Here is a 26585-nt window from a genome sequence, read left to right on the forward strand (position 1 = left end):
ACATTCCCATCCCATCCCCAGCACAACAGACACAGAGCTCCCTGCAGATGCTTTAATTCTTGCAGAACCCCACTGCACCACGCTGACAGGGCTGGCCGGGGTTAGCGGTTAGCCCATGTCCTCCGTGAAAACGGCCACCGCCTGCCGTCCCGCTGGGACATAGGCAAGCACATCCACCTCTCCCCCGCCGCGGCTGGTCTTCTGGAAGTGGATCTCCAGGGTGTCCCTCATGGCCTCCTCACCCAGCACATCTGGGATCCCCGAGAGCAGGACGGTCCTGGGGCAGCGGGAGGGCTGGAACTGGGCAGAGCCGGGGGTGAGCCCCTGTGCCGCGGGAGGCAGCCGCAACGGAACCCTCCACGGAAGAGATCCCCTTGGGCCACTTGCTGAGCAGGGTGGAACGCTGCTCTGCTCAGGAACTGTGCCCCGGGCTGCATGGTGGTGGGGAAAAGGGGCTTCAGGAGCCCCCAGCCATGTGGGCTCACCCTGGGCTTGCAGGTGCTGCTTGGCCCTGGGGCTCATGCTCTTACCTGCAGGTCAGTGATGTCTCCGCTTATGCACGGTGATATTTTGACGTCGTATTTCCCCTTCCCAATAAGCACTTGCATGTGTCCTCTCGCAATTAGCAGCTCAGCCACTGCAGATGGAGAGAAAAGCCCTGAGCTGCCCAGGTCCCCGCTGAGCTCCGGGGGAGGTGACATCCCTGGCACAGACACCGAGGCTGGCACTGCGCAGCCCCAGCTCACCTGTCTCAGGCAAGACAGGACAGGCTGGGCTCGCTCTGCCTTCCCTGTTCCCCACAGACACAGCTCATCTCTCGGGAGACCACCTGAGCCCCCCAGAGCTGTCTGGGCTGCTCCCCCCTTGCTAGCAGCCCAAGCTCAGCATGTCTCACGCACCTCCGTCCTGCGCGAAGGTCAGCACCACCTGGTCGGAGTTGTCCAGGAACTCCCTGCTCTCCACCTCGCCGCCTCCATTCTTCGTCTTGCTGAAGAAGAGCTCCAGCTTGTCCAGCAGTGCCTCCTCAGGGATGCCCAGGCTGGGCAGGTCAGACACCAGGATAGTCCTGCTGCTCCGAGTCAGCCCGATCTGTGGGTGGCACGGGCCAGTCAGTGCCAGGACAGGGCTGTTCCCGGAGCTGTGGCACTAACGTGCTGAGCTGGGCCGGTACCAGTGATCCGGCAGGGACAAGTTGGGTGGACACAGCGAAGCTGGAGCGTGCCCAGGGCAGCTCTGCGTTTCTCCACAGCCCTCAGGACCCACCTCCAGGGCAGATGGCAGCAGCAGATCCACCGGCGCTGCCTGCACTCGCACCTTGCAGCGGTCAAGCTCCTCCAGCTCCTCCCCGCAGCTCAGCTCCACCATGTGCTCCTTCAGGTCTATGATCATCCGGGCCACTGCGGGCAGGGAGAGCCCCCAGCTCAGGGGATCGAGCGCCTGCTCCGAGCGTGCCGTGGGGGACACGGAGCAGCCAACACTTCGCGGGGGGCATAACCCCATGTGATGCTGGCAGGGGGGCAGAGCTTCGAGCCCCAGCCCAGGGAGGGGATGCAGGGCAGGGCCTGAAGCCAATGGACACCTGGCTGTGGCAGTGCTCGTCTGGCTCTTACCCTCTGCCTTCTCAAAGGTGATGAGAGCTGAGCCCCCCAGCAGAGGGTAGCAGACCAGCGGCGTGAGAATCAGCTTGTTCACATCCTCCTTGTTTGTCACGAGTCCCTTAAACACCATTTTCTTCTCCGGCAAGGCAGGCAGCATCTAGGTTTAAGTACACAGACAGCACCTGGAGGAGACTGAACCCCACACAGGGCCTGTCCCTGCCAACCCACAGACTAGAAATGAGCTCATTGCTTGAAATAAACAGCAGCAGAGCCTCAGCAGAGTCTCTCCTGGGGTCTGGCTGTGCCTGGAGTTGCGGCTTTGGGACCAGCAGGAGCCGTGCCAGTTGTCACGCAGCATCCAGCTGTGTTTGCCTGCAGCCCCCCGATCCAGGCTTGTGCCCCTCGCCAGCTCACCCAGGTGCCCACACACAGTTACCATCGCCGGATCCTCCCAGTGGAACCTCTGCCTCACTTCTTCCAGTTTCTTCTCCAGCACCTGTTTCTCCTGCCTCAGTGTATCCCTCTCCTCCTTTGCTAAGAAAATGTCCATCTGGAAGGAAGGAAAGTGGGGGGCAGTGAGGGAACCCCCAGGATGCGAGGGGCTGCAGCACACTCTCCATTTCCAGCACAGGTCTTGGACACGGCTCCACCCACACCGTTTTTCTGCAGCCCTGCGCTGGCTCCTTGTGTTTGATCCCAGCCCTTCCTCTACCACTGCAGCACTCGCTCACTTTTTCGGCACAGTCCTGACATGACGTCCTGCAAAACCTCCACCAGGTCCTGAGCAAAGTGATCTCAGAGCTGCGAGCCGAGTGACACAGTCCCACCACCCACTGCCACCCCCCAAGCCCACGCCAACTCCCTCCGACCACCAACCTGCCAGGATCCCTCTTGTTCTCTGCTTAAAAGCTTTTGCTGCTCACAAATTTTATGAAGCAGCTCTCCTTCTTTCCTCAGCTCTCCTGCCTTTCGCTCTACAGCTTCCTTGGCCGCTTGTAGCTTTGCGTGGTCTTGCTCCAGAGCGCTGCAAAGCTCCTGGGAGAGACACCATCAGACAGCGAGACCCTGCAGACCTTGTGCCACCCCAAAACACACTGCTCTTTTGGGAAGGGGGTGGTTGCCCCCCGTGCGGAGCCCTGGTTCCCAGTACAGGTTCTCATAACCGTGGGACATCCTCTCTGGGATCGTAACCCCAGAAAAAATAAGAAACTCAAGTTCACAGCCCGGGCTGGTCAGATCCGACCCCGTTTGCCCCGCCTCTCACCTTGCAACGCTCGATCTCCTGCTGGATTTGCGCCGGGATCCCCTCCAGGATGTCACCCTCCAGCTCCCCGGGCTGGGACAGCTGGATGAAGGAGTCCTGGGGACAGGAGGGTCCCTCAGCCGCGCTGCGAGCCCCACACCCCCCGGTGCCCCCGGGGCTCAGCCCCTCACCTCCTCCGAGTCCATCTCCGCGGGTCCAGGGTCCCGCTGCCGGTGGGAGCCGCCGCTCCACCCGCCCTTCGCTTTTGCTTTCGGTTCCGTGGCCCCGCCCCGTCCCGTCCCGTCTGCATCCCGGGGCGGACAAGAGCCCCGTCCCGCCCAGGCCCAGCCCAGTCAGCCCGCGGGGGGTGCAGACCCCAAAAACCCGCTATTTCCACTCATTCCCCGCGCGCCCCCCCCCGGTGGAACGCACCTTCTTCCCGCTGCAGTCACAGGCAGCGCATCGCCTCTTCCCTTCCCACCCCGACACCCATTTTTTACACCCAAACTCCCTCCTTTGCACCATGAAGACCATTTGCAAATGTAACCAAAAATGTAACACCCGCTAGTAAATCACTAAATTGCCCTACACATCGCTGTTTCTCAGCCAAGGAAGAGATGAGAGAAGCAGAGACCAGGAATTACCCATTATCCTCTCTGACAGGGATTACCAGAGTTTGGGGAATGACATAAATCACCCCTTGGCAGCAGGAAGGAGACAGAGCAGCCTCTGCCCCGTGGCAGAGGGGACAGTCCCACAGACGGTTCAGGCCATACAATGCTCACCTGGACTACGACCGCTTCCCCAGCTCTCAGATACAAGCAAGAACATGTACACCACTGCAAAAAAAGGCCTAGTAACGCTTTTACACAACAAAACAAAGCAGTTTTTAATAAACATTTATTGATGCAACTTTGTTACACCTTTAGAATCGCAGCTTCTGGAAGAACCACTTGTTCTTGCCTGTCTTGTACCTGAAAGAGGAACACAAAGGTCAGGGAATGCTCCGGACCCGCTGGTGCCAGCACAAGACCCGCACAGGAGCCGCCCGTGTCCTCCCACAGGCAGGACACAGAGGCAATTCCTCAGCCCAGGCTGCAACTAGACTCGCTTTAAATGTTTAAACTGCCAAGAGAAGCGAATGTCGGCTTGCAGGCTTCCTCATGAAGCCATCACGTGAGGGGCACCCGCACAACGGTGGTTTCCAGCCCAAGAGGTAAGGATACCCTTGGAGAACAGCCCACGATCAGGGGCAGAGCGCTTGAAACCCCACAAGACGCCCTGCACGGCTCCTCCTGCGGAAGGAGTTTCTGAATAGAAAGCTGAAAAGAAGGACTTTTAACCCAAGCACCCCTGGGGAAAGCGTCAGTGCCACCCAGCCCGGTGACGGTGGATGAACTGGAAGCGCGATGCCCAGAGATCGTCATGGCATCAACACCAGTCTGCAGCTGTTGGGAAACCATTCCCCGCCTCAACCCACCAACTCCCTCAGCAGGAGCTGCGTAAACACACACAGAAGGCGAGGAGGAGGAACACGCTCAACCAAAAATGCATTTGAAGAAGTTGGGGGAAAAGTGTTCAACCTGCTGACAGCACCAAAGAGCCGAGCTCCGAACTCACCTCTCCTCAAACTTCACCTTGGCTTCACGTCTCGCTTTGCGTTTCAGAGCGGGGTCCCTGAACACGTCCTTGTTGACAACTGTTTTGTCCAGTGGAATATCGACGGAATACCTGGGTGAGAGAGCAGCGATGTTTGGAGGGGGGACAGTGCCTGGCAGGAGGGTGAACTCACTGCAGGCAGCCCAACCAGTCAAATGCACATACTGGTACCAGTTGAAGGGACTGCAGCTCTTAAAGCCTTCTCAGCTCAGGAAATCACCAAACTACTAAAGCAACTAAAAGCATTTAATTCAGCCTATAAAGGAAACAGCTACAGGCTGAGCTGGATTCGATGATCCTTATGGGTCCAACTCAGGACATTCAATAATTCTAATTAAAAGGCTCCACAGAGAGAAGCAGCTCTGGCCAGGGTGTTGCGTTCAGCAGCTGGTGCCCGCAGCAGCTCCGAGGGGACAGGAAGAAACGTCTCTGGGCCACAACAGCTCTGACAGCAGCCCCAGACCCTCCTTGCTGTCCCAAACACTCATCACCTGCCAACACCCCACGATCGTGTGGCTGAAATAAGAGCCAGCTGCCTTATTTCAGAAATTAATTAATCTCTTCCCTCAGCCTCACACCCCCTGAGCTCCTCTTTCTGCAGAGCATCGCCTCCACATTCATTCAGCCGCATAATTAAGAAGCTCCGTGACCCTCAGTGTTCACCAGGGAGATCACACAAGACCTACGGTCACCAAAAACAGACGAGGCTCCCCCGGTGCCGGCCCGCCGGCCGCACTCACCGGGTGGGCATGAGGTGGTTGTAGTTATAAACCTTGACGAAGGATTTGATCTTGGACCTCTTAGCGATCTTCTTCTTGCCCATGGCAGCTGTCACCTTGCGTGGGTAGCGGTCGATTCCGGCCACCAAGGCGTGGCTGTACGGCCGGTCGGACGTGCCATCGTCGATGTTCTGAAAGACACCGAGTGCAGTGGGCGGTGGCATCAGGAAACCCCCCCGGGACAACCCCGTTCGTAGACACACCTCCGCAGAGAGTGGTAGCGCTCGGGCTCCTGCCCGCTCTGCAGAGCGGCCAGCGGCGGGAGCAGGCCCGCCGGGCCACCGGGCCGGCCCCGCCGGTTCCCCGCTCACCTTCACGATGACGGCCTTGCGCCCCGAGTAGCGGCCGGCCAGCACCAGCACCACCTTCCCCGGCTTCATGAACTTCCCCATCTCTGCGGAGACAGCACACGGCGGTCACGCACGGGGCCCCCGACCGCTCCCGGCCCGCCCTGCCCGCGGATGGCGGCGGATGCCGCGGCCGGGCCCGCACTCACCGCTGCTCCCGCGGCGATGGCGCCCAAACCGGAAAAGAAAACGACAGCCGCGCCTCCGACCTTTCACCTCGTGTCACTGTACGTCACTTCCGCTTCGGGACTCCAAGCGCGGGTCGCGCATGCGCGGGGCGACGCCGCCGTTGCCGGGCAACGGGCCCCGGTGCCGGGTACCCCCGGAACACGGCGGCGGCGGCGCGGCCTTCAAATAGTGCGGGCAGGGCAGGGACCGGGCCTGCACCGGGCAGGCCAGACCTCGAATCCCGGGGGCAGTTCTGGGCCCCTCACGCCAAGAAAGGCCTTGAGGTGCTGGAACGAGTTGAGAGAAGGGAACGGAGCTGGGGAAGGGGCTGGAGCACAAGTGTGATGGGAGCGGCTGAGGGAGCTGGGGGTTCAGGGAGGAAACGGCCTCAAGTTGCGCCAGGGGAGGTTGAGGTTGGATCTGGGGAACAATTTCTTCCCCAAAGGGCTGTGGGGCATTGGAACAGGCTGCCCAGGGCAGTGCTGGAGTCACCATCCCTGGAGGGGTTGGACAGACGGACATGAGCTTCTCAGGACATGGGGCAGTGCCAGGGCTGGGGGAATGGTTGGAGTCCATGATCTTGAGGGGCTTTTTCAACCAAAGTGATTCTGTGATTCTCCTCCAAAGCAACAGAGCTCACACAGCCATAGAACAGAATGCCAGTAACAAACACAAATGACACCACAGTCACTGGAGATGGGCTCTCCCCACACATACACTTGCTAAAGCAATTTAATGCATCCCCTATAACCCACCAGGCTGCCAACCATTGCACAAAAAATCTGAAAAAGGAGCTTGGGGACTTCTGGGCAAAGCTGCCAGTGCCAGCCCCTCACCAGCCTGAGGAATGTGGTTTGCTAAGGCGCGAGAGCAGCGCAGCCCCCCACACCTGCAGCTCTCAGGCCCCAGTTTTTTCACACATCCACCCCGGGGAGGACAAGTCACTCATGCCCAGAGGACACCCACCAGCCTGTCGCACTCTTCTCCAAGGGGTGTCTCACAGGGACATCATTTAGAGGGCAGTCTTTGAGGAATAACAACGTGAATGCAGCACAGGAGCTAAGCTGCACATTTCAAGGAGCTTCCCCCCACCTGCAGCCCCCTATTCGGGGCAGTCAGCCCCTGACACCAACCCCTCGCTGCCATCAGCTCACCAGCAAAGCACTTTTGCTCTTCAGAGCTGCACAACCTGGGCAGCTCGAGGTGCTGTACAGCAGCTTTGCTGCAGCAGCCTTGTAAAACACAGATTTCCAGCATCAAAACACCGTGAGATTTCCCTAAAATCAAATTCCGATTTCAAAGAGCCCAATTTGGTCTTAAAAAAAAGCCAGGCTTCTCAAGCCCAACAGCTGCCTACTTGTGGAAAAGGGATGATCGACAATTAAAAACACATCAAAAAGCATCTTTGATGTTTTTCAGCTGCCGGACAGCCAGGTCAACCGGGAGGTTGAATTTCAGGTTGCTCAGGCGGCTGAGAACATTGAGCGCGCTCTCGAAGCCCGTGTTGGCCATGTAGCTCCACGGCTGGTAGTGGGACTGGACCAGCGCTCCAGATTTGCAGATCAGGTTCACCCAGGAGACCAGGCGCTGCTCATTGAGCGCCATGCACACCAGAGCTTTCAGCTCCGAGTCCGCACTGCGCTTGAAGGGGTCGTGCTCCGTGAGGACGGTGTGGATGGCCGTCAGCAGGCTCTGCTTGGGTGTCACGGCCGCTCCCCCCGTCACAGGCAGCGCGAAGGACTGCGAGAGCTTGCGAGCCGGGGATTCCACGAAGGCTTGTCCGTTTTTAGCGTTGTAATACTTTACAAAGAGTTCCCAGGGGTGCATGGTTTGCGGGGAGGAGGTGAAGGCAGGAATTAAGCAAGCGATAGGGGCCAAGACCAGGCTCATTCCTTGAGAGGAGGCGTAGAGCCCGTGGGCCAGCAGGTCTCGCAAAGCGATGGTCAGCTCCTTGCGCACAGCGAGTGTCAGCTCGTCTCTGCCTCCCAAGGGAACGTCCTGCAGGTTGGAGGAACTGATAACGTGCTCGTCCTGCCGGTGTTTCGTAGCCAGCTGCCTCACCCGCTCTACCGCCAGCTCCAGTTTCTTAATTAACGGGGAATAGTCCTTGTTGGTTTGGTCCTTCTGCCAGAGGGTGCGAGAAATCTGCCCAGTAGCACAACCGAACTGGCTGACAGCGAAGATCTGGAGCACGGCAAGCATGCGCCGCATGAGGTGCAGGCCTGTTTCTCGCATCTTTCTGGCATCTTCTGGGTTCACTGATCAGGTTAGAAAAGAGAAAAAAGTACTCTCATTAAGGAATGAATAGCTTTGATCTATCATACAAAGGGAGTGCAAACATCTGCTCCCCCTCTGCCATGGATTCTCCTCCTCGGGAGCTTTTCTCGCTGGGATCGACGCTACTTTTACTAGTTTCAAAACACTGAAACCAACCAGTAAAGCCAACATTTGCATGGCCTGTTCTTAACCATCAGATCATCTTACAGAGAAGAAATCCAACAACAGCTTTTCTTGTGGGCACCTATAGAGAGCAAAGATCATTTATGCCATACTTTCAGGTTCTGTGACCACTCTAATGATCCCAAGGAGGAAGGGTAAAGGAAATGGACACAGGATTTCTATGAGTAAGAAAGCACAGAAACCAACTGCCAGGAAGAAGGCAAAGCAGCCTGGCGCGACTGGATTCACATCAAAGCTCAAGCGAGCAGCAGCAGCGGCAACACCCACCTCTGTTTCCACATGGCTGGGTATGTGGTTTGCAGGATCCGCCAGCTTCTTTCCTGCCTGCGCATTCACAGTGCCCATCTTCTGCCTTACCAGAACTTCCGACTTCATCTACAACAAGAATTTCACGCTGGTGAATTTAAGCTGCATATCCCTGGTATTAAGGTCAATATTCCTTAGACCTATCTGCACTTTTTTTGTCAGCCTCTCGTTCCCCCCACTATCAGTTCAGAGAGGTTTGCACTTCCCCGTGACCCAGACACCCTTCCTCCATCCTCTGTCACCTTTCTCCTCAGGGAACAACAAAGCGATTCAATCTGCCCATCTAAAAACTGAGCACTGACCCTGAATGAAGTTGATGAACATTTCGAGGTCCCTTATCTGCGTCTTCAGCTGCTCCACCAGCTGCTCCTTCACCCTGGCAGGATTAACGATCTGTGCTATGGCAGCATCCACACGCTGCCGCAATTCCTCCGGAGAGAGCGTCGCGATATCTTCACTCAAGTCCATGTCCAGCTTCTTTATCAACTCATTTATAATCATCTGCAAAACACAAGGTAAAACCATCATCCCACCCCATGCCGCTGCTTCAAAACACTCCTTTACCCGTTCATCACCTTGGAAACTTTTGCTGCATGTAGAAAATTGCAAGAGAAGACACAGGACAGGTTTACAAACTACCGATACTCTATTACAGCAGAACCAAGGACCAATCAACTCTTACTATCTGTAAGAGACTCACAAACACTAAGAAATACAGAACTTGGGAGCCTTACCCGTTGTCTTTCCATAACCACAGACTGTGGCAGAGAATCATAGCTGCCCTCCTGGTATGCAAACGTCTCCAGGTCATCCAGCTGCATCTTGAGCTGCAGGATCAGCTCTCTCTGCTTCTCCTTCTGGACCTCAATTTGCTCCTGCTTCTCTCGCTCACTCTGAAAAAAAGGTTACTGGTAAATTAAACTGATGATTTATTGTCATAGCCAAGCCCCAGAGAACACGGTTGTGGTATAAGGAGTGTTTCTGTCAACTCATGCGCTAAACTAGCAAATAGCTCATAACAATCTGAGAGAAAGAGGTGCCTGAACACCCAGGAGAGGCACCAGCCTCATCATCTCATCTGAGGAAGGGAAGGAAGGGAAGGAAGGGAAGGAAGGGAAGGAAGGGAAGGAAGGGAAGGAAGGGAAGGAAGGGAAGGAAGGGAAGGAAGGGAAGGAAGGGAAGGAAGGGAAGGAAGGGAAGGAAGGGAAGGAAGGGAAGGACCATTGCAAGTCGCCAAATAACGTCTACATAGCAAAGATCCTCTGAGTCACCGCTGTGATAGGGAGTGGAGCCGTGACACAGCAAGCGGGGCTTTAACGTGTGTTCCAGGAGCTGTCTCCATATTACTGAGGACCTGCACGCTCTGGGGAGGAACCGGTAACCGAGCGTTGTGCAAACCCGCCGGCTCGGTCCCTCCCTGCAGCCGGTCACTGAGTGTGTGGTGCCCTGGCCAGCGCACGTGAGGTGGCCACGATGGTCACCCCGCGGTCCCCTCCACACGCCCCCGCGGTGATCGGGAGCGCAGCCGCTGCCAACGGGCTTTAACCGGCTCAGACTCACGTAGCGACCCCGGGGCAGATGGCGTGGAACGGAAAACCGTGCGATGCCGTTATCCAGAAAGAGAAGGTATGGTTCTCACCCCAGCAAAAGCCACCGCTCTGCCGGCCCCGGCCTCCCCCGAGCCGGCTCGGTGCGGCCGCGCCCCCGCCGGGCACTCACCGGGGCGTCGCCGAGGCCGTGGGGCAGCGGGGCTGGGCAGCCGCGGAACGCAAAGTCCTCCAGCTCCCGGAGCAGCCGCTGCTGCTCGGCCGGGCCGGCCCGGGCCACCTGCCGCAGCCGGAACTGCACCTGCGCGAAGTGCGAGGCCAGCGCCAGCAGCGCCCCGTGCAACCGGCGCCGCTCGGCCCGCAGCCGCGGCACCGACTGCGGCGACCCGCCCGCCGCCGCCTCCTCTTCCTCTTCTTCCTCCTCCTCCTCCGTCGTCGCCACAGCGCCCACCGGCGCCCAGCGCTCCCCCGGGCCCAGCGGGCCGCCCTCCGCCTCCATGGCCGCCGCTACCGGCACCGCGACGCTTCCGCCATCTTGGCGCCGCGGCGAGGGGCGGGGCTTGGCGGCGGGGCGTATAGGGGGCGGGGCCTAGCGAAGGCGGCGCCAGCGCGCCCCCCAGCGGCTCGGCGGGATGACTGCGGCGGGGTCGGGGGTGCTGGGGGTTCCCGGGAGTCCCGGGGGTTCCCGGGGGGGTCCCGGGGAATGTGGCCCGGCGCGGGATGCACCCCCTGCGGACGGCGCTGGGCCGGCCACCGGACCGCGAGGTGTGCGTGCAGCCCCCGACCCGGCCGGCCCCCGCTCCTGACCCCGCCGGGAGCCGCGCCCCCGGCCCGAAATAGCGCGGGGCGGGGCCGGTGCCGCCATGGCGAGGTGAGAGCGGCCGGACGGGACGGGCCTGGCAGCGCCTGGTCCCCGCGGCACTACCCGGCCGGGGTCCCGGGTACCGACCCAGGGTCCGGAGCGTGAGGCGCAACCGGGCAGGACCCTCCAGCCCGGGGCAGCGGGGAAACGGCACCGGGAACGGCAGGGGAGGGAGGGGGGAGGTCGGGCTACCGAGGTGGCGGGGGCCGTGTGGGGCGAGAGGGCAGCGCTGTGTGCCCGTCACCCACCGCCCGGGCCCCGCGCCCGCCCCGCTGCCCACCCCGGAGCTCAGCCCAGGCAGGGGACACGTCTGGGGCACCGTCCCTGTCCCTGTCCCCACCCCGTGTCCCTGCAGAGCTCTGATGGGCACCAGGCAAATCCCCGCTGCTCTGCCCTCTCCCCAGGCAACCCGCAAAGACGCTGTGGTACGACCGCCCGCGGTACGTCTACCTGGAGTTCTGCGTCGAGGACAGCAGGGATGTTAAAGTCGTCATCGAGAACGAGCGGCTGGTGTTCAGGTGAGTCGCCCTGAGCTGGGATGGTTTGGAGGACAGGGAGGACTCCAAGAGCAGAGCACTGGTGCCCTCAGCTCTCTCCTCCTAAGTTACGGTGTTTTGACAGTTGCAAAAATGCAGACGGCGTGGAGTTCTACAACGAGATCAACCTGTATGCCAGGGTCAACTCCAAGGTGAGGCTCCCCCCAGCAAACTCCTGCATCAGGCTCAGATTAAACCCAGCCTGTGCGGTCTTGAGCAACACCGCGTAGCGTTGAATCCTGCCCATCTCCCGTTTCCCTGCGTGGGGTGAGCACAAGCCAGGGAGCCCTGACCCTGGCCCTTGCAGTGCTGCGTTGGGCCAGAAACAACCCGTCTCCATGGTTCTGTGTCCCCTGCAGCCTGCACGTAGCTGGGCTTTAATTCTGTGTGTGTCTGCAGCGGGTTACAGAGAGGAGTCCAGTGGATAGCGAGGTGAGGCACCCCTGATCTCTTGGCAGGACTCAAGGGAGAAGCGCTCTGACCGCTCCATCACCTGCTTTATGAGGAAGTGGAAGGAGAAAGTGGCCTGGCCCCGCATCACCAAGGAGAACATCAAGGTGTGTGTGGCGTCTGGCAGCCAGGACCAGCCTCAGCGCATGTGCTATCCCCACATAGCCCCTCGTAGCTCCTGGGGAGCTCCAGTTCGTGGACCTCTGCCCTCCAGGAAGGATGTCGCACCCCGTTCCCTCGACACAGGCAGGGTTGGGACCAGCACCTGCAGGCAAAGGGACGCACTCCCTTTCCTGCCCTTCCCCAGTCTGCCCAGTCCCCAGCCTGCACTCACTGCACAGAGCAATCCCGGGGCTGCTGGGTCCCCTCCGCGCTGCTCCCTCCCTCAGGGGACGCTCTCTCTGCCCACAGCCCGCCTGGCTCTCCGTGGACTTTGACAACTGGCGAGACTGGGAAGGGGACGAGGAGGTGGAGAGGGCCATGCTGGAGCAGTATGCAGAGGTGAGCAGCACCGTGGGCTTCGGGGACCCAGAGCATGTGTGGGGTGGGTGCTCAGGGTGGGGGATACTTGGCCATTTGAGGTTCCCAGAACTATCTGTTTCCCATCCAGCTCCTGGAGAAGGTGACGGACAAAGCCCCCCCCCCAGCCATGGATGACCTGGATGTAAGTATTGCCTGTGAGCTGCTTCCCCCAGTGCTACTACATACTGATGCTGCCCCCACCGAGCCCTCGGTTCCCCCTGGGACACCGGCAGCAGCTCCGGTGCCAACCGGGGACACGGTCCCGGTGCTGCCCGGCCGGGGGGCTGGTCCCTTCCCTGGCATCTCACTTCTCCCGTCCGTAGGACGAGCTCTGAGCCCACCGGGGGACGCCGCAGCCGCAGGAAGCCTCCCGGGGCACCGGCACCACGCACCGAGGAAGCGGAGCCGCCGCAGCCGGTTCCCCGCCGGGCGCACTGAACCCCGACCCGGGATGGCGGGAGCTGTCCGGTCCGGTCTCCCCGTGCCCGTTACCCGCGCGGGGTAATAAACATGAACCGCCGTGACCCGTCTGTTCTCCGCTCGGGCTGCGGCAGCCGCGTTCCCGCCACTCTCTCCCGCCACCGGCACCGGGAGCGCGCGCGCCGCGCAGGCCCCGCCCACTTGCGGCGCGGCGGCCGCGACCGCCAGCCCCGTGTCCCTCCTCGGCCGCCGTCGCCGCCGTCGTCCCCTGTGTCCCGGTCGCCGCCGTCATCCCCGTGTCCCGCCGGTCCCGCCGCCGGTTCGCGGCCATGGTGTTCCAGTGCCAGCGGGACAGCTGGGCCCGGCAGGTAGCGGCGGGGCCGGGGGCCGGGCGGCGCGGGCCGGTCCTCCCGGTGCCGGCCGGTCCTCACGGCGCCGCCGTCCCCGTTACAGTTCATCACCAAGGTGGTGTCGTGCCGGGCGGCGGAGCTGCGGCCCGAGGGCGGCGGGGAGCCGGTGCGCGGCTTCCAGGTGGTGCTGGAGGACACCATCCTCTTCCCCGAGGGCGGCGGGCAGGTACGGGCCGGGACACCGGGACACCGGGACCGGGACACCGGGAACCGGCGGCACTGACCCCCCCCCGTGTCCGCAGCCGGACGATCGCGGCCTCATCGGGGACGTGCCGGTGCTGCGGGTGAGCCGGCGGGGACCCGAGGCCGTGCACTTCGTACCGGCGGCGCTGGAGCCCGGGACCGAGGTGCTGCTGTCGCTGGACTGGGAGCGGCGCTTCGACCACATGCAGCAGCATTCAGGTCCGTGTGTCCCCCCGCCGCACCGGGGGCGGCCGGTAACACCTCACGGTGCCGCCGGTACGGGGCAAATGTCAGCAGATAAAATACAGCCCGGCCAAAAATCTCTTTTCCCGAGTACTCAAAGCCGTTCCTCGCGCGTCTCTTCCAGGACAACATCTCATCACCGCCATCGCGGACCAGATGTTCGGATTCAAGACGACTTCATGGTGAGCACGGAAAAGGCTCCTTTTGACCCCAGCCTCACCTTGTTTGGCCTAGAATCGTAGAATGTCTCAAGTTGGAAGTGATCCATGAGGATCAAGTGCCACCGTGCTGGGCTGCACGGGGCTGAACATCGATAAACCCAAAGCAGCTCGGCCATTCCAGCCGAGCTCAGAGGGTCTGGGAGAGGTGGCTGAACTGGAGAGAAGCCGTGCGAAGCATTTGCTCTGTCTTGTCCTCCTCCAAGCGCTGGGTTTGTATCTGGCGCTCTGTAAATAACAGGGAGAGGAGGGAAGTGTGTGTTGTTTCAGTCACTGCGTTCCCAGCAGCGCGATGGCACAGAGGGACCTTCCAGCTGGTCGTGGCTACAGATGTTCTTCCTCGGCGCAGGGAGCTGGGCCGCCAGCGAAGTGTCATTGAGCTGGACACCCCCTCCATGACAGCAGAGCAAATCGACGCCCTGGAGAGGAGCGTGAATGAGAAAATCCGGGCAAGGATACCGGTGACCGTGAGGGAACTGCCTGCGGACGACCCTGAGATTGAAACGGTGAGTGGTGGCGAGAGAACCGGCGGCATCCGCGGGGCCGAAACGACTGCGGCGCGGATGTCACCTTGTTTGTCGTTGTCCCCCTTTTGCCAGGTGAGAAGCCGCGGTTTGCCCGACGACCACGCGGGGCCGGTGCGAGTCATTGACATCGAAGGCGTCGACTCCAACATGTGCTGCGGGACTCACGTCTCCAACCTGAGCGACTTGCAGGTGAGGGGCTGCAGCTGAGCTGCCTCGGGAGCCTCAGCAGAAGCCCCTGAGATCCACGGAAATTGTCCCGATGGTGAAGGTGGTGGTGGGAGCCCCGTGCTGGGTGAGCCCAAACAGGTCGGTGGTCTTTGTCCAGTCAGTCAGGCTCCTTTTTTGTAAGAGAACTCAGCCCTTGTCTGTAGAAATGATATTTTCTGAACTGCGGATGCCTCTGGGGCATGTGCCACGAATAAGAAATCTTCTGTGCAGGGAGGTAGAGATCAAATTCTAGAGTTGCCTTTAAGTGTTTCTTTCTTTTCAGTCATTTGTCGTGGTCTATATCCCAGCAGAGACATCCAAGTCTAACTACAAAACTATATTAATTCCACCATATCCCCACCCTTTTTTTTTAAATACATTGATCTTATGGCTGATTTTAATCAGTTTGTTTTCACTGGTAGGGAGTCAATATTCACAACGAGGTGTAGTCTAGTAGGAGCTGGCCACCTGTTCATTTCCTTTTTAAGGTTATTAAACTCCTCGGCACAGAAAAAGGGAAAAAGAACAAAACCAACCTGGTTTTCCTGGCAGGAAACAGGGTGCTGAAGTCAATGGAACAAAGTCACAGTACGGAGAAGGCTCTAACCTCACTGCTCAAGTAAGACCCTGTCCGCTTTTATTTCATCTTTACTGTTTCTTCTGACAAATATCACATAAGCCTCAGGGTACGTCTACGCGATGGTTTTTATGGTGTTCTCTGCTTTTGTTCCTTTAAGAAATCCTTCATCCTAGCCATCCAAATTCTCCTTGTTCTTTCAGAAATGGACCGGGCGAGCACGTAGAGGCTGTGAAGAGGCTGCAAAGTTCCGTGAAGCTGCTTCAGAAGGTATGAGGGTGGCTGAGAAAAGCAGATTGTGGCTGTTTCTTGTAGACCTGAGCTTTACTCGTGATGGGAAGTGAATCGTAGGCATCAGTTTTTCTGGCTACGATGAAAACTGCTCCAATCTTTGGAACACACCTCAGTTTTCGCAGCGATTTCTCCACCTGCAGGACAGTTTATCTGCTTTTCTTTCAGAATAACTTGAACCTGCTTCGAGACATGGCTGTTTTGATAGCCCGGGACTTCAAAAGCAAACCTGCTCAGAGTCAGCTCTTCGTGTTACACAGGTACGGGGGAGTTCAGGGAAAAGGGTGAAATGGGGTCAGCTCTTCGTGTTACACAGGTACGGGGGAGTTCAGGGAAAAGGGTGAAATGGGATCTTACATGTTTGGTGGCATTTGCATCTCTCTGACACCCATACAGGCTTGTTTGTCAAGGAAGAACATAAGCAAGGTGAATAGAATGTTAATACTGCCTCAGCCTGCGGGAGGGTTGTGTAATAAAGAAATGTGTTAGCAATTCAGTCACTGAATTCTGGGTTTATAGCTAAGAAATAACTATGTCTATTTGATTTCTGTCTACCCTCGATATTTTCAAATAAAACTGAGGAGTTCTCTTCCTGAAAGATGAACGCTTAAATAGTTCCTAAGATGTGCACAGGAATTCACAATGAGGATTTAGATACAGAGAGCAAAATTAATCTCCATCTTAACAGCAAGAGGCCAAAATCCCAGAGCTGATCAAGCCTTTGGTTTCTGATTGATAGTTTGGACTCTAGAGGGGATTTTTGCTTCTTTCTGAACTGCTTTTTTCTTTTTTACCCATTCCTACAGGAAAGAGGGTGACTCTGAATTTATGAACATCATCGCTAATGAGATTGGGACAGAGGTGAGTCACTGGCGAAGACTAAACCTGTCACCACTGGCTTTGTCATTGAAGCTGTAGCGCAGGCAGGGGCTGGCCGGGCTTCGCTTTGTCCCCTGGTCACAACCTACAGGGCTGTGACCTTTCCAAAGGGGTCCTGTGTCCCTGTCCCCTTCCCAGTCACAGAGGGCACTGGTTATTCTGGAGTCCAATCTCTCTGTCCCCAGGAAACGCTGCTGTTCCTGACCGTGGGAGATGAAAAGGAAGCGGGACTCTTTCTTCTAGCTGGACCTGTTGAAGCGGTTGAAAATTTAGGTCCCAGGTAACATGTTCGGTGGTTTCTTTAAAATTAATAAGAATTCTAATACGCTGAGCAGTACCAGTGCAAGTGCAAAGTCCTGTGCCTGGGTCAGAGCAACCCTGGTGTCAATACAGGCTGGGGATGGAAGGATGGAGAGAAGCCCTGAGAGGGTTGGGGTGTTCAGCCTGGAGAAGAGAAGCTCTGGGGACACTTTATTGCACCTTTCCATACTTAAAAGGAGCCGATAAGAAAGATGGGGACAGACTTTTTAGCAGGGCCTGTTGTGACAGATCAAGGGGTGATGGTTTTAAAGTAAAGGATGAGCTTTGAAGGTCCCTTCCAACCCAAACTATTCTGTGATTCTGTAATTCGGACATGGATCTTTGCTCTCTAGAGCGGGTCAGGCCACTCTCTGCTGTCACTGCAGGGTGGCCGAGCTGCTGGGAGGCAAAGGAGCCGGGAAACGCGGCCGCTTCCAGGGCAAGGCAACCAAGATGAGCCGGCGAGGAGAAGTGCAAGCTCTGCTCCAGGAATTCATCAGCCGCCGAAGCCCCGAAGCGTAAGAAACAATTCTCGAAGTAGAGCTGTTTTCCCTGCTTTGCATAATCTCCACCAATTTCTCCACCAGGCAATAAAGACGTAGAAAAATAACAGCTGGTGTGCATATATGCTGTGTGAGCTAATTTGGTGCTTGTGGAAAGTTGGAGGAGGGGATCTGCCGTCCACACTTTGCTGCACGGGTTCTTTCATTTCCTCAGACACATGGTACACAGTCTTCAGCGACTAGCAGCAGTCATTACTTAACCATTTTGTAGGCTTCCTAAAACAGAGAGGAGCCCCCTGGTTTGCAGTTCACTGGGACTTTCGACTTTGTACCAGCTGCTGAAGAGTAACTGCTTTATTTTATTCATAATAAGCTGGATGCCTTTACAAAATGAGAATACTGGTTAAAGCAGAGGGTTTGAGGATGATAGTTGCCAGGAAGCGCAAAGAAAATCAGTTGAGCTTTTGCTGCTGAAATTTTGTAGGGAGAAGAAGAAATGAAATGTGGCAAGAATTGCAGGGATGCTCAGATCAGTAAATCCCCCTTGAAAGACCAAAGTAAGCTGGTCAGCAGCTCTGGGTGCCTGAGACAGAACCAGGAGGCAAGAAAACAAGATGCTGTTGTCAAACCTGCGAGCAAGGAAGGGAGGGGGCACCAAAGGACAAGCCTTTTTTTGAAAAAAAAAAAAAAACGAACTGACTTTTTTTCCCTAGTTACCCAGAAATCTGCAGGTGCGGGAGGTCTGAAGATAGAATTATGGAATCGTTTTGGTTGGAAAAGCCCCTCCAGATCATGGAGTCCAACCGTTCCCCCAGCCCTGGCACTGCCCCATGTCCCTGAGAACCTCATGTCCGTCTGTCCAGCCCCTCCAGGGATGGTGACTCCAGCACTGCCCTGGGCAGCCTGTTCCAATGCCCCACAGCCCTTTGGGGAAGAAATTGTTCCCCAGATCCAACCTCAACCTCCCCTGGCGCAACTTGAGGCCGTTTCCTCTGGTCCTGGCACTTGTTCCTGGGGAGCAGAGCCCGACCCCCCCTGGCTCCCAGCTCCTTTCAGGCAGGTCAGAGATCAGAAGGTCTCCCCTCAGCTCCTGTTCTCCAGATGCTGCATTTGGGTGAGCGGTGCCTGGATTCTGCGCCAGCATCACCCACCGACCCCACACCAGAGCCGAGCAGCAGCTTTGTCCCCGCAGCCCGGGGGCTGATCCCCCATCCCACCTCACTGGCCAGCAAGAGATGTCCAAACTCCCCAGCTAAACACACCTTTGGCTTTAATAAAATACCTCCTGTTTACAGACACATCCATATGTATATGTGTGTACAGGTACGCGTTATATACACACATATGCATACGTGTACCCCATGCTGCTTCACGCAGCTGCCAATACTGAACGCCTCAGGGCTGGGGGGGCTCCCACAAGCCAGTGTTTTACCTCCAGATCACAGTTTCTGCCCGTTCCTGTAACAGCTGCCTTACCAGCAGACCCCGAGCACCCATGGGTGAGCGCCCCGCTCCCGGTGCTGCCGTCCCCAGCCCTGCGCTTGGAGCTGGTGTGTCCCCATGAGCTGCAGCGGAGCGCAGGGTCCTCCCTGGGCTGATGTCCCCAACCCGTGGGTGCGGGAAGGGCAGCGGGAGAGCCCTGGGAGCATGGGGACCAGCTGGCCACACGTCCCCCGAGCCTACGGCACAACCGGCATTGCGTGTCCGTGCCGTGGGAGCCATCGGGCAGTGCCACCAGCCCAGAACTTCGCTGTCACCTCCCGCTGCGGAGTCAGTCTGTGCGGATTCAGCGGGGAGCAAACAGCGGCTGGGGTGCACCCATAGTCTGGTGACTGTCCCCGGTGTGGCCACCTGCTTGGAGACACCCCTAGACGCCCTTCTTGCCCTGCGTGGCCAGGAGCTGCGAGATGCAGTAGGGGATGAGGCCGACGGTGGCCAGCGGCACGGCCGCGCTCTTGCAGAACGAGAGGACGTAGAAGAGCAGCTGCATGTGGGACGGCGGCTTGAAGGCGTCGAAGAGGTGGAGGACGAGGAGGGAGGCGGCGGCGCAGCCCAGGCGGAAGGGGAGATGCTGGCCCTGCTTCCCCCGGCAGCTCTCCAGGTACATGTGGGAGTTGAGCGCCAGCCCCAGCCCGAAGAGGATGCCCAGGTTACGGAGGAGGCTGGCGAAGGGGGTGGTGTCCATGTGGACCCACTCGGGACGGTCGCACCACCTCTGCGCCTTCTCCAGCGTCCAGAGCAGGTCCACGCCGAGCGCCCGCAGCAGCAGGTAGAAGCCCAGGGCGAAGCTGAAGAGGAAGAAGGTGATGCCCAGGTACCGGCGGAGGCTGGCGTGGTAGATGCAGCGGACATGCTGGAAAGTCTTGGCCACGGCCATCCCTGCAGGTAAGGAAGCAGGAGAGGAGGGGGTGACAGTCAGGGGACAATCGCCTGCCTTGGGGTGGTGGGGCCAAGTGGACCCCGCAGCCCTGGGGACACGTTCCAGGGACCAGCCAGGTGCTGCCTGTCCCAACAGCCACCGCTGCACCCTGTCACCTGCAGATTCTGCTCCCTCCGCCAGTGACACCCCTGTCACACCCCAAGGCTGCCCTGTCTGTGCCTTTGGGGCACATTCGCAGACTTTTTGGGACAGACTTTTGAGCAGGGCCTCTTGCGATAGGACAAGGGGTGATGGTTTGAAACTAAAGGAGGGAGATTGAGGCTGGACGTGAGGATGAATTGTTGGCCCTGAGGGTGGTGAGAGCCTGGCCCAGGTTGGCCAGAGAGGTGGTGGATGGACCATCCCTGGAGACATCCCAGGCCAGGCTGGACGGGGCTCTGAGCAACCTGAGCTGGTGCAGATGTCCCTGCTCAGGGCAGGGGGGGCACTGGGTGCACTTTGGAGGTCACTTCAACCCCAACCATCCTGTGTTCCATTGTCCCTCAGAGCCTGGCAGCAGTCGGCATTGCCCTGCCCGCCCAGCTGGGGCTCATGTCTCAAACGGGACAGGGACAAAGGCTCATCCTGCCCGCGATGACACGGGCAGTAACTGCAGAGCCACAGCTGCAGCTTCACGTCACAACCCCTCACATCTCTCTCAGGCCGTGTGCCTGTCCCGGACGGTGCTGCGGGTGCCACGGTCCAGCATGGCAGTGCCGTGGGGACAGAACGGGGGGTCCGTGCACTCACCTGAGATGACCCCCGCGATGACCTGATGGGGGAAGTGAGCGGCGATGAAGACTCGGGACAGGCAGACGCAGACCTGAACGGCCCAGAACCCCGTCCAAAGCACCGTCCACAGCACCCTGCGAGGGGCAGGCAGCCACGTCAGCGCCAGGGCCAGCTCGGGGGGCATCGCCATCACGTCCCCGAGCAGTGCCCGGCCACCCAACGAGCCCATCCTCGAGCACACCCCACCGCGGTGCCGTGGCCTGGCTGCCCACAGCCGTGTGCCCGTCGGCTCTGCCGGCACGGCTGGGTTTGGACCGCAGATTACCAATATTTGAGTGTCCTCAACTGCTTCTTCCCGGTGGCAGCGGAGAGGATGGCCGTCACCATGACATAGTACACGCCTGCTGCGCCCATGGCGTGGCCGGAGGGGCTCCCTGGGCGAGAGGAGAGCTGTGGTCAGACCCTGCTTCATGCCTGGGGGGCTTCCTGACAGCAGCCCAGGTCCCTGGGGCTGTGGCACTGGGCGACACGGCACTGGGCGACATGGTACCCAGCTCCTGTCCCTGGCAGTCGCCGTGCCACCTCCATGGCAGGTGCCCAGGTCCCCCAGGGCTGGAGAGGGACACAGCACGGCAGGGACAGTGTGGGGTCGTGGCTCTGGCTCCATGGCCAGGCAGGACTGGGCAGAGGGCACTGGGCAGAGGGCACTGACCATCCCTGACGATTTTTACACTGAGGGCGGTGAGAGCCTGGCCCAGGTTGGCCAGAGAGGTGGTGGATGTCCCGTCCCTGGAGACATCCCAGGCCAGGCTGGATGGGGTCTGAGCAACCTGAGCTGGTGCAGACATCCCTGCTCATGGCAGGGGGGCACTGGGGGGGCTGGGACGGTCCCTTCAACACAAACTGTCCTGAGATTCTATGACAGCTCACACCGAGCATGCCGGAGTCACCTGCAGCCCATCCCCAGCTCCCCTGGAAAACCACGGGCGAAGTACAGACAGAGCTGCCCTGAAACCGGCTGAGCCCCTTCCCCACAGAGCAGCTGCCCATGTTAGCGGCACGAGGAACAGCACGGCCCGGGCACGGGCCCAGACTGCGGCTGAGCATGAGCAGGGTTTGTGCCGAACCTCCACGTCTGCGCCGGGGGTCAAGGTCTGCTCCGCGCTGGAGCTGCCCTGCCTCCAGCCGGGAGCACGGCGGGGACAGCGCCGCGGTTTGGTGACAACAGCCGGGGACGCGTGCCACTGGCGGGCTGCCAGCCGCGACACCAGTCGTGCCAGCACCTCCCTCCCCGCAGGCACCGAGACCCGGAGTCGGGAGCTGCGTGTGCGTGTCCCCATGGGCAAGTGCTCACTGTCCCCGCCAGGGCTGGGGGACCCTACGGGGACTGGGGGACCGTACCGGGGCCGGTCTCGCAGGTGAGCGGGAACTGCTGGATCTCTGGGGCAGAGGCGTTGCTGTAATAGTTCGTCTCATGGACCCACCAGTACGGTCTCTCCCCAAAAAGGATCCTGAAAAGAAAGGAGAGTGGGGGCTGTGGAGGTCCTGGGCAGCAGAGCGGGTGGGTACGGCTGCGGTTCCAGCTCTGGCCTCGGGGCTGGAAGATGCAAAGAACCCAGGAGCGGTCCAGGGTAACCCATCAGACACAGCGTCCCGCAGTCTGCTCGCTCCCGACAGCTGGCACTGCATGTCTACGTTCCTGTCCCCATCCCCTGAAGGGGAAAAGCAAAACTTCCCAGGAGCAAATCAACACGCTGAGAAAGAGGAGCAGCGTCTGCTCCTTCTGCATCATTTTCAGACCAACAGCAGCAGTCTCATGGTGGCATCAGAGGCCACCCCTCCCCGTCACACGTGCAGGCAGCGTGGGCAGCGCGGGGGATTCGAGCTGTGGGGAGGACGCAGCGCTGGAGCAGCCGGCTCACCCCCGAACACGCTGCCGGATCCTGCCGCAGGGACACGGGGCACAGCCCGTGCACGTGGGCACAGGCAGCCCCAAAACCTGGGGATGCTGAAACGCAGCGGTGGGGATGGCACCACGCTGGTCCAGCACCCCTGGGGCCACTGCTACCACAGCGGGGACAACAGGCATGGCTACGGGCTGGCAGGGTGGATCGTCCCCCCAGTACAACGATGCCATCCCGTGCCCAAAGCAGTGGCCGGGTCCCTCAGATGCTCCCGCCGTGGCTCCTTTTGTGTTAAAGGTGCCAGCATCACCAGGAAGGGGATATCAGTGCAAAACACTCGCCTAAAAGATCAAGGATGCACCAAGCGCTGATCCTGCACATCAGAGCTGTGCCAGCCCATCCCCATGTCCCCCTCCATGGGCAGGGGCTCTGTGCAGCCCCAGCTGATGGTAAAAAGCTCCGTTTGCTGGAGGCTCCACCTCTCTGCCCAGCTCGGGGAGGAGCGACCACCACCACTGCCAAGCTGGGGGCCGAGTTCTGCTCTTTGTTTTATACCAACGTCATGGCTGTCAACGCACATCTGGCTCGTATTGGTCCAGCTGTGCCAACACGCCCGGCGGGAGCTGTCACACAGGGGCACTCACCACTTGAAGACGAGGTTGAGCCAGTCGCCGATCACGGCCACCCAGATGAGCCTGACGCCCACCGACTCGCTGACGTGGAACCAGATGGGGAAGAGGACGAAGAAAGCGTTCCGGAGGTCGGCGGCGAAGGAGATGAAGAGGAACCAGTCCTGGGAGCCCTGGAAATGCTCCTGCAGCCAGTGCGTCGCCTGGATGCCCAAGTCGTGCAGGACGTTCATGCCGGTCTCCATCCTCCTCGGCAGCCGCTGCCCTCGGCGCAGCTCGGCTGTCCCCACCGCGCCGCCGCCGTTTTATACGCTGCGGGCTCTTGTTTGCCGCGGGCAGGTCGCTTGTCCCAGTGCTGATCTTTGGACCCAAAACCACTTTTGCCAAAGGTGCATCACCCGCGGGGGGTTGTTGCAAACATTGTTTGGAGCAAGTTACATAAAAGGGAAAAAACAGGCTGCGAGGGTGCGTGGAGCGTGGGGTGCTCCGGCAACGGCACCTTAACCCTTCCCAGCATCATCCCCTGCCCGTGCATGGGGGATCCTGCATCACTTTTGGGGGGTCCTGCAGCCCCTGCTCCTCCTGAACAACAGTTCGGCTGCTGCTGCTGAACCGCGGCGTTTGCTCTGTTATCAGGGAGGAGATTCAAGCACCCGTGCTCGGTGTGAATGGCACCACCGAGCTGCTGTGGCTTTTGTCCCATCCCTCTGCCATCGCCCCAAGCAGCACTGGAGCATCACAGGGGTACCCAGGAACATCACGGGGGTATCCAGGGGCATCACAAGGATACTCAGAAGCGTCGCAGGGATACCCAGGAGCAGAGACTGGGGGGTTTGTGGACAGGAACGCAAGCTGCCTGCCACCCCCCGCATCAGCTGAAACTTCCAGCTGATGAAAAACCACCTTGCTGCCACTGCCCGCGCCAGGACTCTGCATAATGGGAAACTTTCCAAGCTGTTTCTGGAGCTCCTGCAGCCTCACACGGGGCGGCTTGGGGAGTTCCTGGCTGCCAGGGCTGTTTTTCTGCTCTCTGGTGTGGGGTTAAAGAACCTTTGCAAATGAGGTCCCCTGGGAGGGAAGGCATTCCTCCCAGCACAGCTCCGCTGCCTTAACCCCCTCCTGCACAAAACTGCCCTGTCACACCCTGGTTGTGGGGATGGAGCTGGACAGGCCACTCGTCCCGCTCGTGACAGATCCCTGTGGCATTTTCCTCCCCGCTGTGCTGTTGCTGGCACTGCAGCTTTATCATCCCGTTCCTCCCAGGGCGGTAGCACTGGATGAGTAACACAGAGAGTTATTCTGGCAGCCCAGGACACAGGGTCAGCCTGGCAAGAGAAACATCCTTCCCCAGCTCTGCCTGGCACATGGACACGGAGCAAAACAGGCGGCAGGGGAACAGGCAAGGAGGCGTTAATGATTAGCAGCCAGTGAAAATGCATCACTTATCTCCCTCCTCGAGAAAGTTCAGGTCAAGATCCTTGAACCGCTACCCCCCGAGCTGTTTGTCAGGGTGCGGAGCAGGCAGAGGTCGTGTCCAGCACCGAGTCCTGCCTGCAAACCGTGGGCTCCGCGGGCAGCATCCTCCCCCTTTGCCTGCACGTAGCCTAGCGGGGGGCTAAAAAGCAAAACCAAAGCAAACCTTCCTCCCTGGAACACAGGCACGGAGCTGCCAGGCTGAGGGAGAGGGATGGTATTTGCAAATGCAGTTGGATGATTCGAGATCTGCATTTAACAGCATGAGACTGGGGCAGATCTGCAGCCACAAATCAGCAATGTCCCCTGGTTACAGCCCAGCAATGTCCCTGCTCTGTGGGCAGCCTGTCCCCACCCCCCAGGAGCTGCCCATCGGGATCCCAGCATCCCCACTTCACACCGGCAAAGGGAACAGCGGGCACAGCCAAAGCCTGGCCCTGCGCTCAGCATCCTTGGTCCAGGTTGATCCAACCATGTCCCCAGGGATGGAGCAGCCTCGTCGGGCTGGGGAACCCCGGGATGGCCATGGCTGTGCATGGGTGGGTAACACCAGGCGTCACATCGGTCCTGCCAAGTCACAATTTCCCAGCTGCCATCAGCGAATGGGAAATGCACACAAAGAAAAAATGGTGCAAATTCTGCAGGATCAGGCGCATCCCTCTCCAGGGCTGCTCCTCCCAGCCTGGCCTCGCTGCACCCAGGGGATACAGAACCCAGCGTTCCAGCCCCCAGACTGAGCTCCTAACCTACAGAAAAACCCGACAAAGCAGAAGTTTGCACAGAAATGGAATTGCTCATGCAAAACAGATTCTCCAGCAGCTCGTTCCAGGGTCCTCAGCCGAGAGTGGCTTTGGCCAGCGCGAAGGAATGCAACAGACTTGGCTTCTGCATCAAAAATATTTTGAAACAGTCAGCAATAAATTCTCCCGGAGAGATTTCACAGCAGAAAACGGGGGCAAAAGGCGTTGGGGGATGGGGACTAGAGTGCTCTAGTCCCCTTGGAAAAAGTCACTGCAGGAAAACCGGGGCCAGAGCAGGGAAAGGATGGGAAATGGAATGGAGCAGCCACGTCCTCCCTCCCAGCACAATGGGGACCAGAGCAGTGCAGGAGCGAGCACGATGTGAGGGTGATAATGAATGGGGGCAACACTGGCCCAGGTTGGCCAGAGAGGTGGTGGCTGAACCATCCCTGGAGACATCCCAGGCCAGGCTGGACAGGGCTCTGAGCAACCTGAGCTGGTGCAGATGTCCCTGCTCATGGCAGGGAGGGCACCGGGGGAGCTGGGAAGGTCCCTTCAACCCAAACCATTCTGTGATTCTATGAGTCTATGATTCTATGACTCTACAAAGAGCTGCCAGTCGAGCTGTGCTCCAGTGTCCCCCTGCCAGGCTGGGGCTGCTTTATTTCTGCACTGAGGTCTGTGTGCAATGAGCCCAATGCGCTGCCAGCCCAGGAGCTGTGTGCTGGCATCGGCAGCGGCTGACACCGGGACTCGGTGTCCCTACGGTTCCCCAGGCACCGGATGCAGCTACGGGAGGCGCAGCACACGCGGGTGCTGTACCATGACGTGCTGCACGAGGTGCCGAGCTTTCATCCAGAAGGTTCCCAGCCTGCTGCAGGGGCTGCAGCCAGGCAGCGAGCTGGGGCGCTGCCAGCACGGAGCACGTCTGGTCCTGCCTGCATCGGCACGTGGGCAGAGTCCGGGCAGCGCTCGCACACATGTGGGCACACAGTGGCACGTTGGGAGCAGGCTGGCTGCGACCGTCCCGTTGCAGGGAGCATCCTGCTGGCTCCCGCCGAGCCCTGCGAGGCAGCTCTGGGACCTGTCACCCTAGGGACCACCCCTGTTTGATGTCCCCTCCCTGCTGCAGAGCTGAGCTGGCTCCCGGGGGACACATCGCTGCTGTTTGGGTTCCTGGAGCCCATTGAAGCCCCATGGGCAGACTCAGCTCCCAGAGTGAGGGCCCAGAAGGGCCAGATGCCCACCATGCCCCCAGGGACGTGTTGGCCAGCACTTGGCACCTGCAGCCACGTGCCTGGGCCAGGACGTGAGGCTGGACCTGGACCGCTGTCACCAAGTCCCTCAGTGTCCCCAGCCCGTCCTGGCACAGCGGGGATGGGCTCCGGAGGATCCCGCAGCCCTGTCTGTGCACGCAGCCAGAGGCACGGGATCAAGGGTCCCCACACGGGCA

At 59.4% G+C, this 26585-nt stretch overlaps 6 protein-coding genes across 8 annotated transcripts; 2 read left to right on the forward strand and 4 right to left on the reverse strand.

The window, feature by feature from the left end:
• Positions 1-47: 47 nt before the first annotated feature.
• Positions 48-3111, reverse strand: IFI35 (interferon induced protein 35). 3 transcript variants are annotated; one of them, XM_065651344.1, is made up of 9 exons: positions 3033-3111; positions 2863-2958; positions 2475-2633; positions 2035-2148; positions 1611-1755; positions 1264-1397; positions 900-1089; positions 531-637; positions 48-300 (listed from the first exon to the last, which is right to left on the reverse strand). In XM_065651344.1, exons 1-9 carry the CDS (start codon positions 3045-3047, stop codon positions 109-111), a joined length of 1152 nt encoding a protein of 383 aa, XP_065507416.1. In that variant the 5' UTR covers positions 3048-3111; the 3' UTR covers positions 48-108. The 3 variants fall into 3 exon arrangements, with proteins under 3 accessions (XP_065507416.1, XP_065507415.1, XP_065507417.1); XM_065651343.1 differs by having other exon boundaries at positions 48-324; XM_065651345.1 differs by having other exon boundaries at positions 154-355.
• A 612-nt stretch (positions 3112-3723) lies between these two features.
• Positions 3724-5837, reverse strand: RPL27 (ribosomal protein L27). The gene is made up of 5 exons (XM_065650862.1): positions 5776-5837; positions 5591-5673; positions 5241-5410; positions 4462-4572; positions 3724-3815 (listed from the first exon to the last, which is right to left on the reverse strand). The coding sequence occupies exons 2-5, from the start codon at positions 5669-5671 to the stop codon at positions 3767-3769; spliced, it is 411 nt and encodes a 136-aa protein (XP_065506934.1). The 5' UTR covers positions 5672-5673; positions 5776-5837; the 3' UTR covers positions 3724-3766.
• A 680-nt stretch (positions 5838-6517) lies between these two features.
• On the reverse strand, positions 6518-10647 carry RUNDC1 (RUN domain containing 1). Its single transcript, XM_065650859.1, has 5 exons — positions 10280-10647; positions 9295-9453; positions 8863-9061; positions 8522-8629; positions 6518-8052 (listed from the first exon to the last, which is right to left on the reverse strand). The coding sequence occupies exons 1-5, from the start codon at positions 10604-10606 to the stop codon at positions 7187-7189; spliced, it is 1659 nt and encodes a 552-aa protein (XP_065506931.1). The 5' UTR covers positions 10607-10647; the 3' UTR covers positions 6518-7186.
• Positions 10648-10755: 108 nt separating this feature from the next.
• PTGES3L (prostaglandin E synthase 3 like) lies at positions 10756-13001 on the forward strand. Its single transcript, XM_065650861.1, has 7 exons — positions 10756-10978; positions 11374-11487; positions 11591-11657; positions 11964-12062; positions 12367-12456; positions 12566-12619; positions 12801-13001. The coding sequence occupies exons 1-7, from the start codon at positions 10971-10973 to the stop codon at positions 12810-12812; spliced, it is 444 nt and encodes a 147-aa protein (XP_065506933.1). The 5' UTR covers positions 10756-10970; the 3' UTR covers positions 12813-13001.
• A 142-nt stretch (positions 13002-13143) lies between these two features.
• AARSD1 (alanyl-tRNA synthetase domain containing 1) lies at positions 13144-17342 on the forward strand. Its single transcript, XM_065650860.1, has 12 exons — positions 13144-13265; positions 13351-13473; positions 13550-13709; positions 13858-13915; positions 14301-14457; positions 14551-14667; positions 15174-15304; positions 15466-15532; positions 15722-15813; positions 16360-16414; positions 16618-16712; positions 17119-17342. Exons 1-12 carry the CDS (start codon positions 13227-13229, stop codon positions 17252-17254), a joined length of 1230 nt encoding a protein of 409 aa, XP_065506932.1. The 5' UTR covers positions 13144-13226; the 3' UTR covers positions 17255-17342.
• A 1182-nt stretch (positions 17343-18524) lies between these two features.
• On the reverse strand, positions 18525-23416 carry G6PC1 (glucose-6-phosphatase catalytic subunit 1). The gene is made up of 5 exons (XM_065651187.1): positions 22935-23416; positions 21788-21897; positions 20712-20820; positions 20405-20520; positions 18525-19614 (listed from the first exon to the last, which is right to left on the reverse strand). Exons 1-5 carry the CDS (start codon positions 23162-23164, stop codon positions 19103-19105), a joined length of 1077 nt encoding a protein of 358 aa, XP_065507259.1. The 5' UTR covers positions 23165-23416; the 3' UTR covers positions 18525-19102.
• Between the last annotated feature and the right edge of the window lie 3169 nt (positions 23417-26585).

Source organism: Caloenas nicobarica, chromosome 24 (genome assembly GCF_036013445.1).
Source record: "Caloenas nicobarica isolate bCalNic1 chromosome 24, bCalNic1.hap1, whole genome shotgun sequence".
Lineage (NCBI taxonomy): Eukaryota > Metazoa > Chordata > Aves > Columbiformes > Columbidae > Caloenas > Caloenas nicobarica.

Excerpts from the sequence above, each read along its gene's own strand:
- IFI35 (XM_065651343.1), bottom strand. Across the intron at positions 1,398-1,610 it reads CACCTTTGAGAAGGCAGAGG|TGGCCCGGATGATCATAGAC; the intron begins GTAAGAGCCAGA and ends CCCTGCCCGCAG. Across the intron at positions 1,090-1,263 it reads TGCTGCCATCTGCCCTGGAG|ATCGGGCTGACTCGGAGCAG; the intron begins GTGGGTCCTGAG and ends TGCCACCCACAG.
- RPL27 (XM_065650862.1), bottom strand. The coding sequence starts at position 5,671 with ATGGGGAAGTTCATGAAGCCGGGGAAGGTGGTGCTGGTGCTGGCCGGC. Across the intron at positions 4,573-5,240 it reads AACCACCTCATGCCCACCCG|GTATTCCGTCGATATTCCAC; the intron begins GTGAGTGCGGCC and ends TCTCTCACCCAG. Across the intron at positions 3,816-4,461 it reads AAGGTGAAGTTTGAGGAGAG|GTACAAGACAGGCAAGAACA; the intron begins GTGAGTTCGGAG and ends TTCCTCTTTCAG.
- RUNDC1 (XM_065650859.1), bottom strand. The coding sequence starts at position 10,606 with ATGGAGGCGGAGGGCGGCCCGCTGGGCCCGGGGGAGCGCTGGGCGCCG. Across the intron at positions 9,062-9,294 it reads TGGTTATGGAAAGACAACGG|ATGATTATAAATGAGTTGAT; the intron begins GTAAGGCTCCCA and ends TGTGTTTTGCAG. Across the intron at positions 8,630-8,862 it reads GTTCATCAACTTCATTCAGG|ATGAAGTCGGAAGTTCTGGT; the intron begins GTCAGTGCTCAG and ends TTCTTGTTGTAG.
- PTGES3L (XM_065650861.1), top strand. Across the intron at positions 11,658-11,963 it reads ATGCCAGGGTCAACTCCAAG|GACTCAAGGGAGAAGCGCTC; the intron begins GTGAGGCTCCCC and ends ATCTCTTGGCAG. Across the intron at positions 12,063-12,366 it reads TCACCAAGGAGAACATCAAG|CCCGCCTGGCTCTCCGTGGA; the intron begins GTGTGTGTGGCG and ends CTCTGCCCACAG.
- AARSD1 (XM_065650860.1), top strand. The coding sequence starts at position 13,227 with ATGGTGTTCCAGTGCCAGCGGGACAGCTGGGCCCGGCAG. Across the intron at positions 13,916-14,300 it reads GGATTCAAGACGACTTCATG|GGAGCTGGGCCGCCAGCGAA; the intron begins GTGAGCACGGAA and ends TCCTCGGCGCAG. Across the intron at positions 15,533-15,721 it reads CCGTGAAGCTGCTTCAGAAG|AATAACTTGAACCTGCTTCG; the intron begins GTATGAGGGTGG and ends CTTTTCTTTCAG.
- G6PC1 (XM_065651187.1), bottom strand. The coding sequence starts at position 23,164 with ATGGAGACCGGCATGAACGTCCTGCACGACTTGGGCATCCAGGCGACG. Across the intron at positions 21,898-22,934 it reads CTCAACCTCGTCTTCAAGTG|GATCCTTTTTGGGGAGAGAC; the intron begins GTGAGTGCCCCT and ends CTTTCTTTTCAG. Across the intron at positions 19,615-20,404 it reads CATCGCGGGGGTCATCTCAG|GGATGGCCGTGGCCAAGACT; the intron begins GTGAGTGCACGG and ends CCTTACCTGCAG.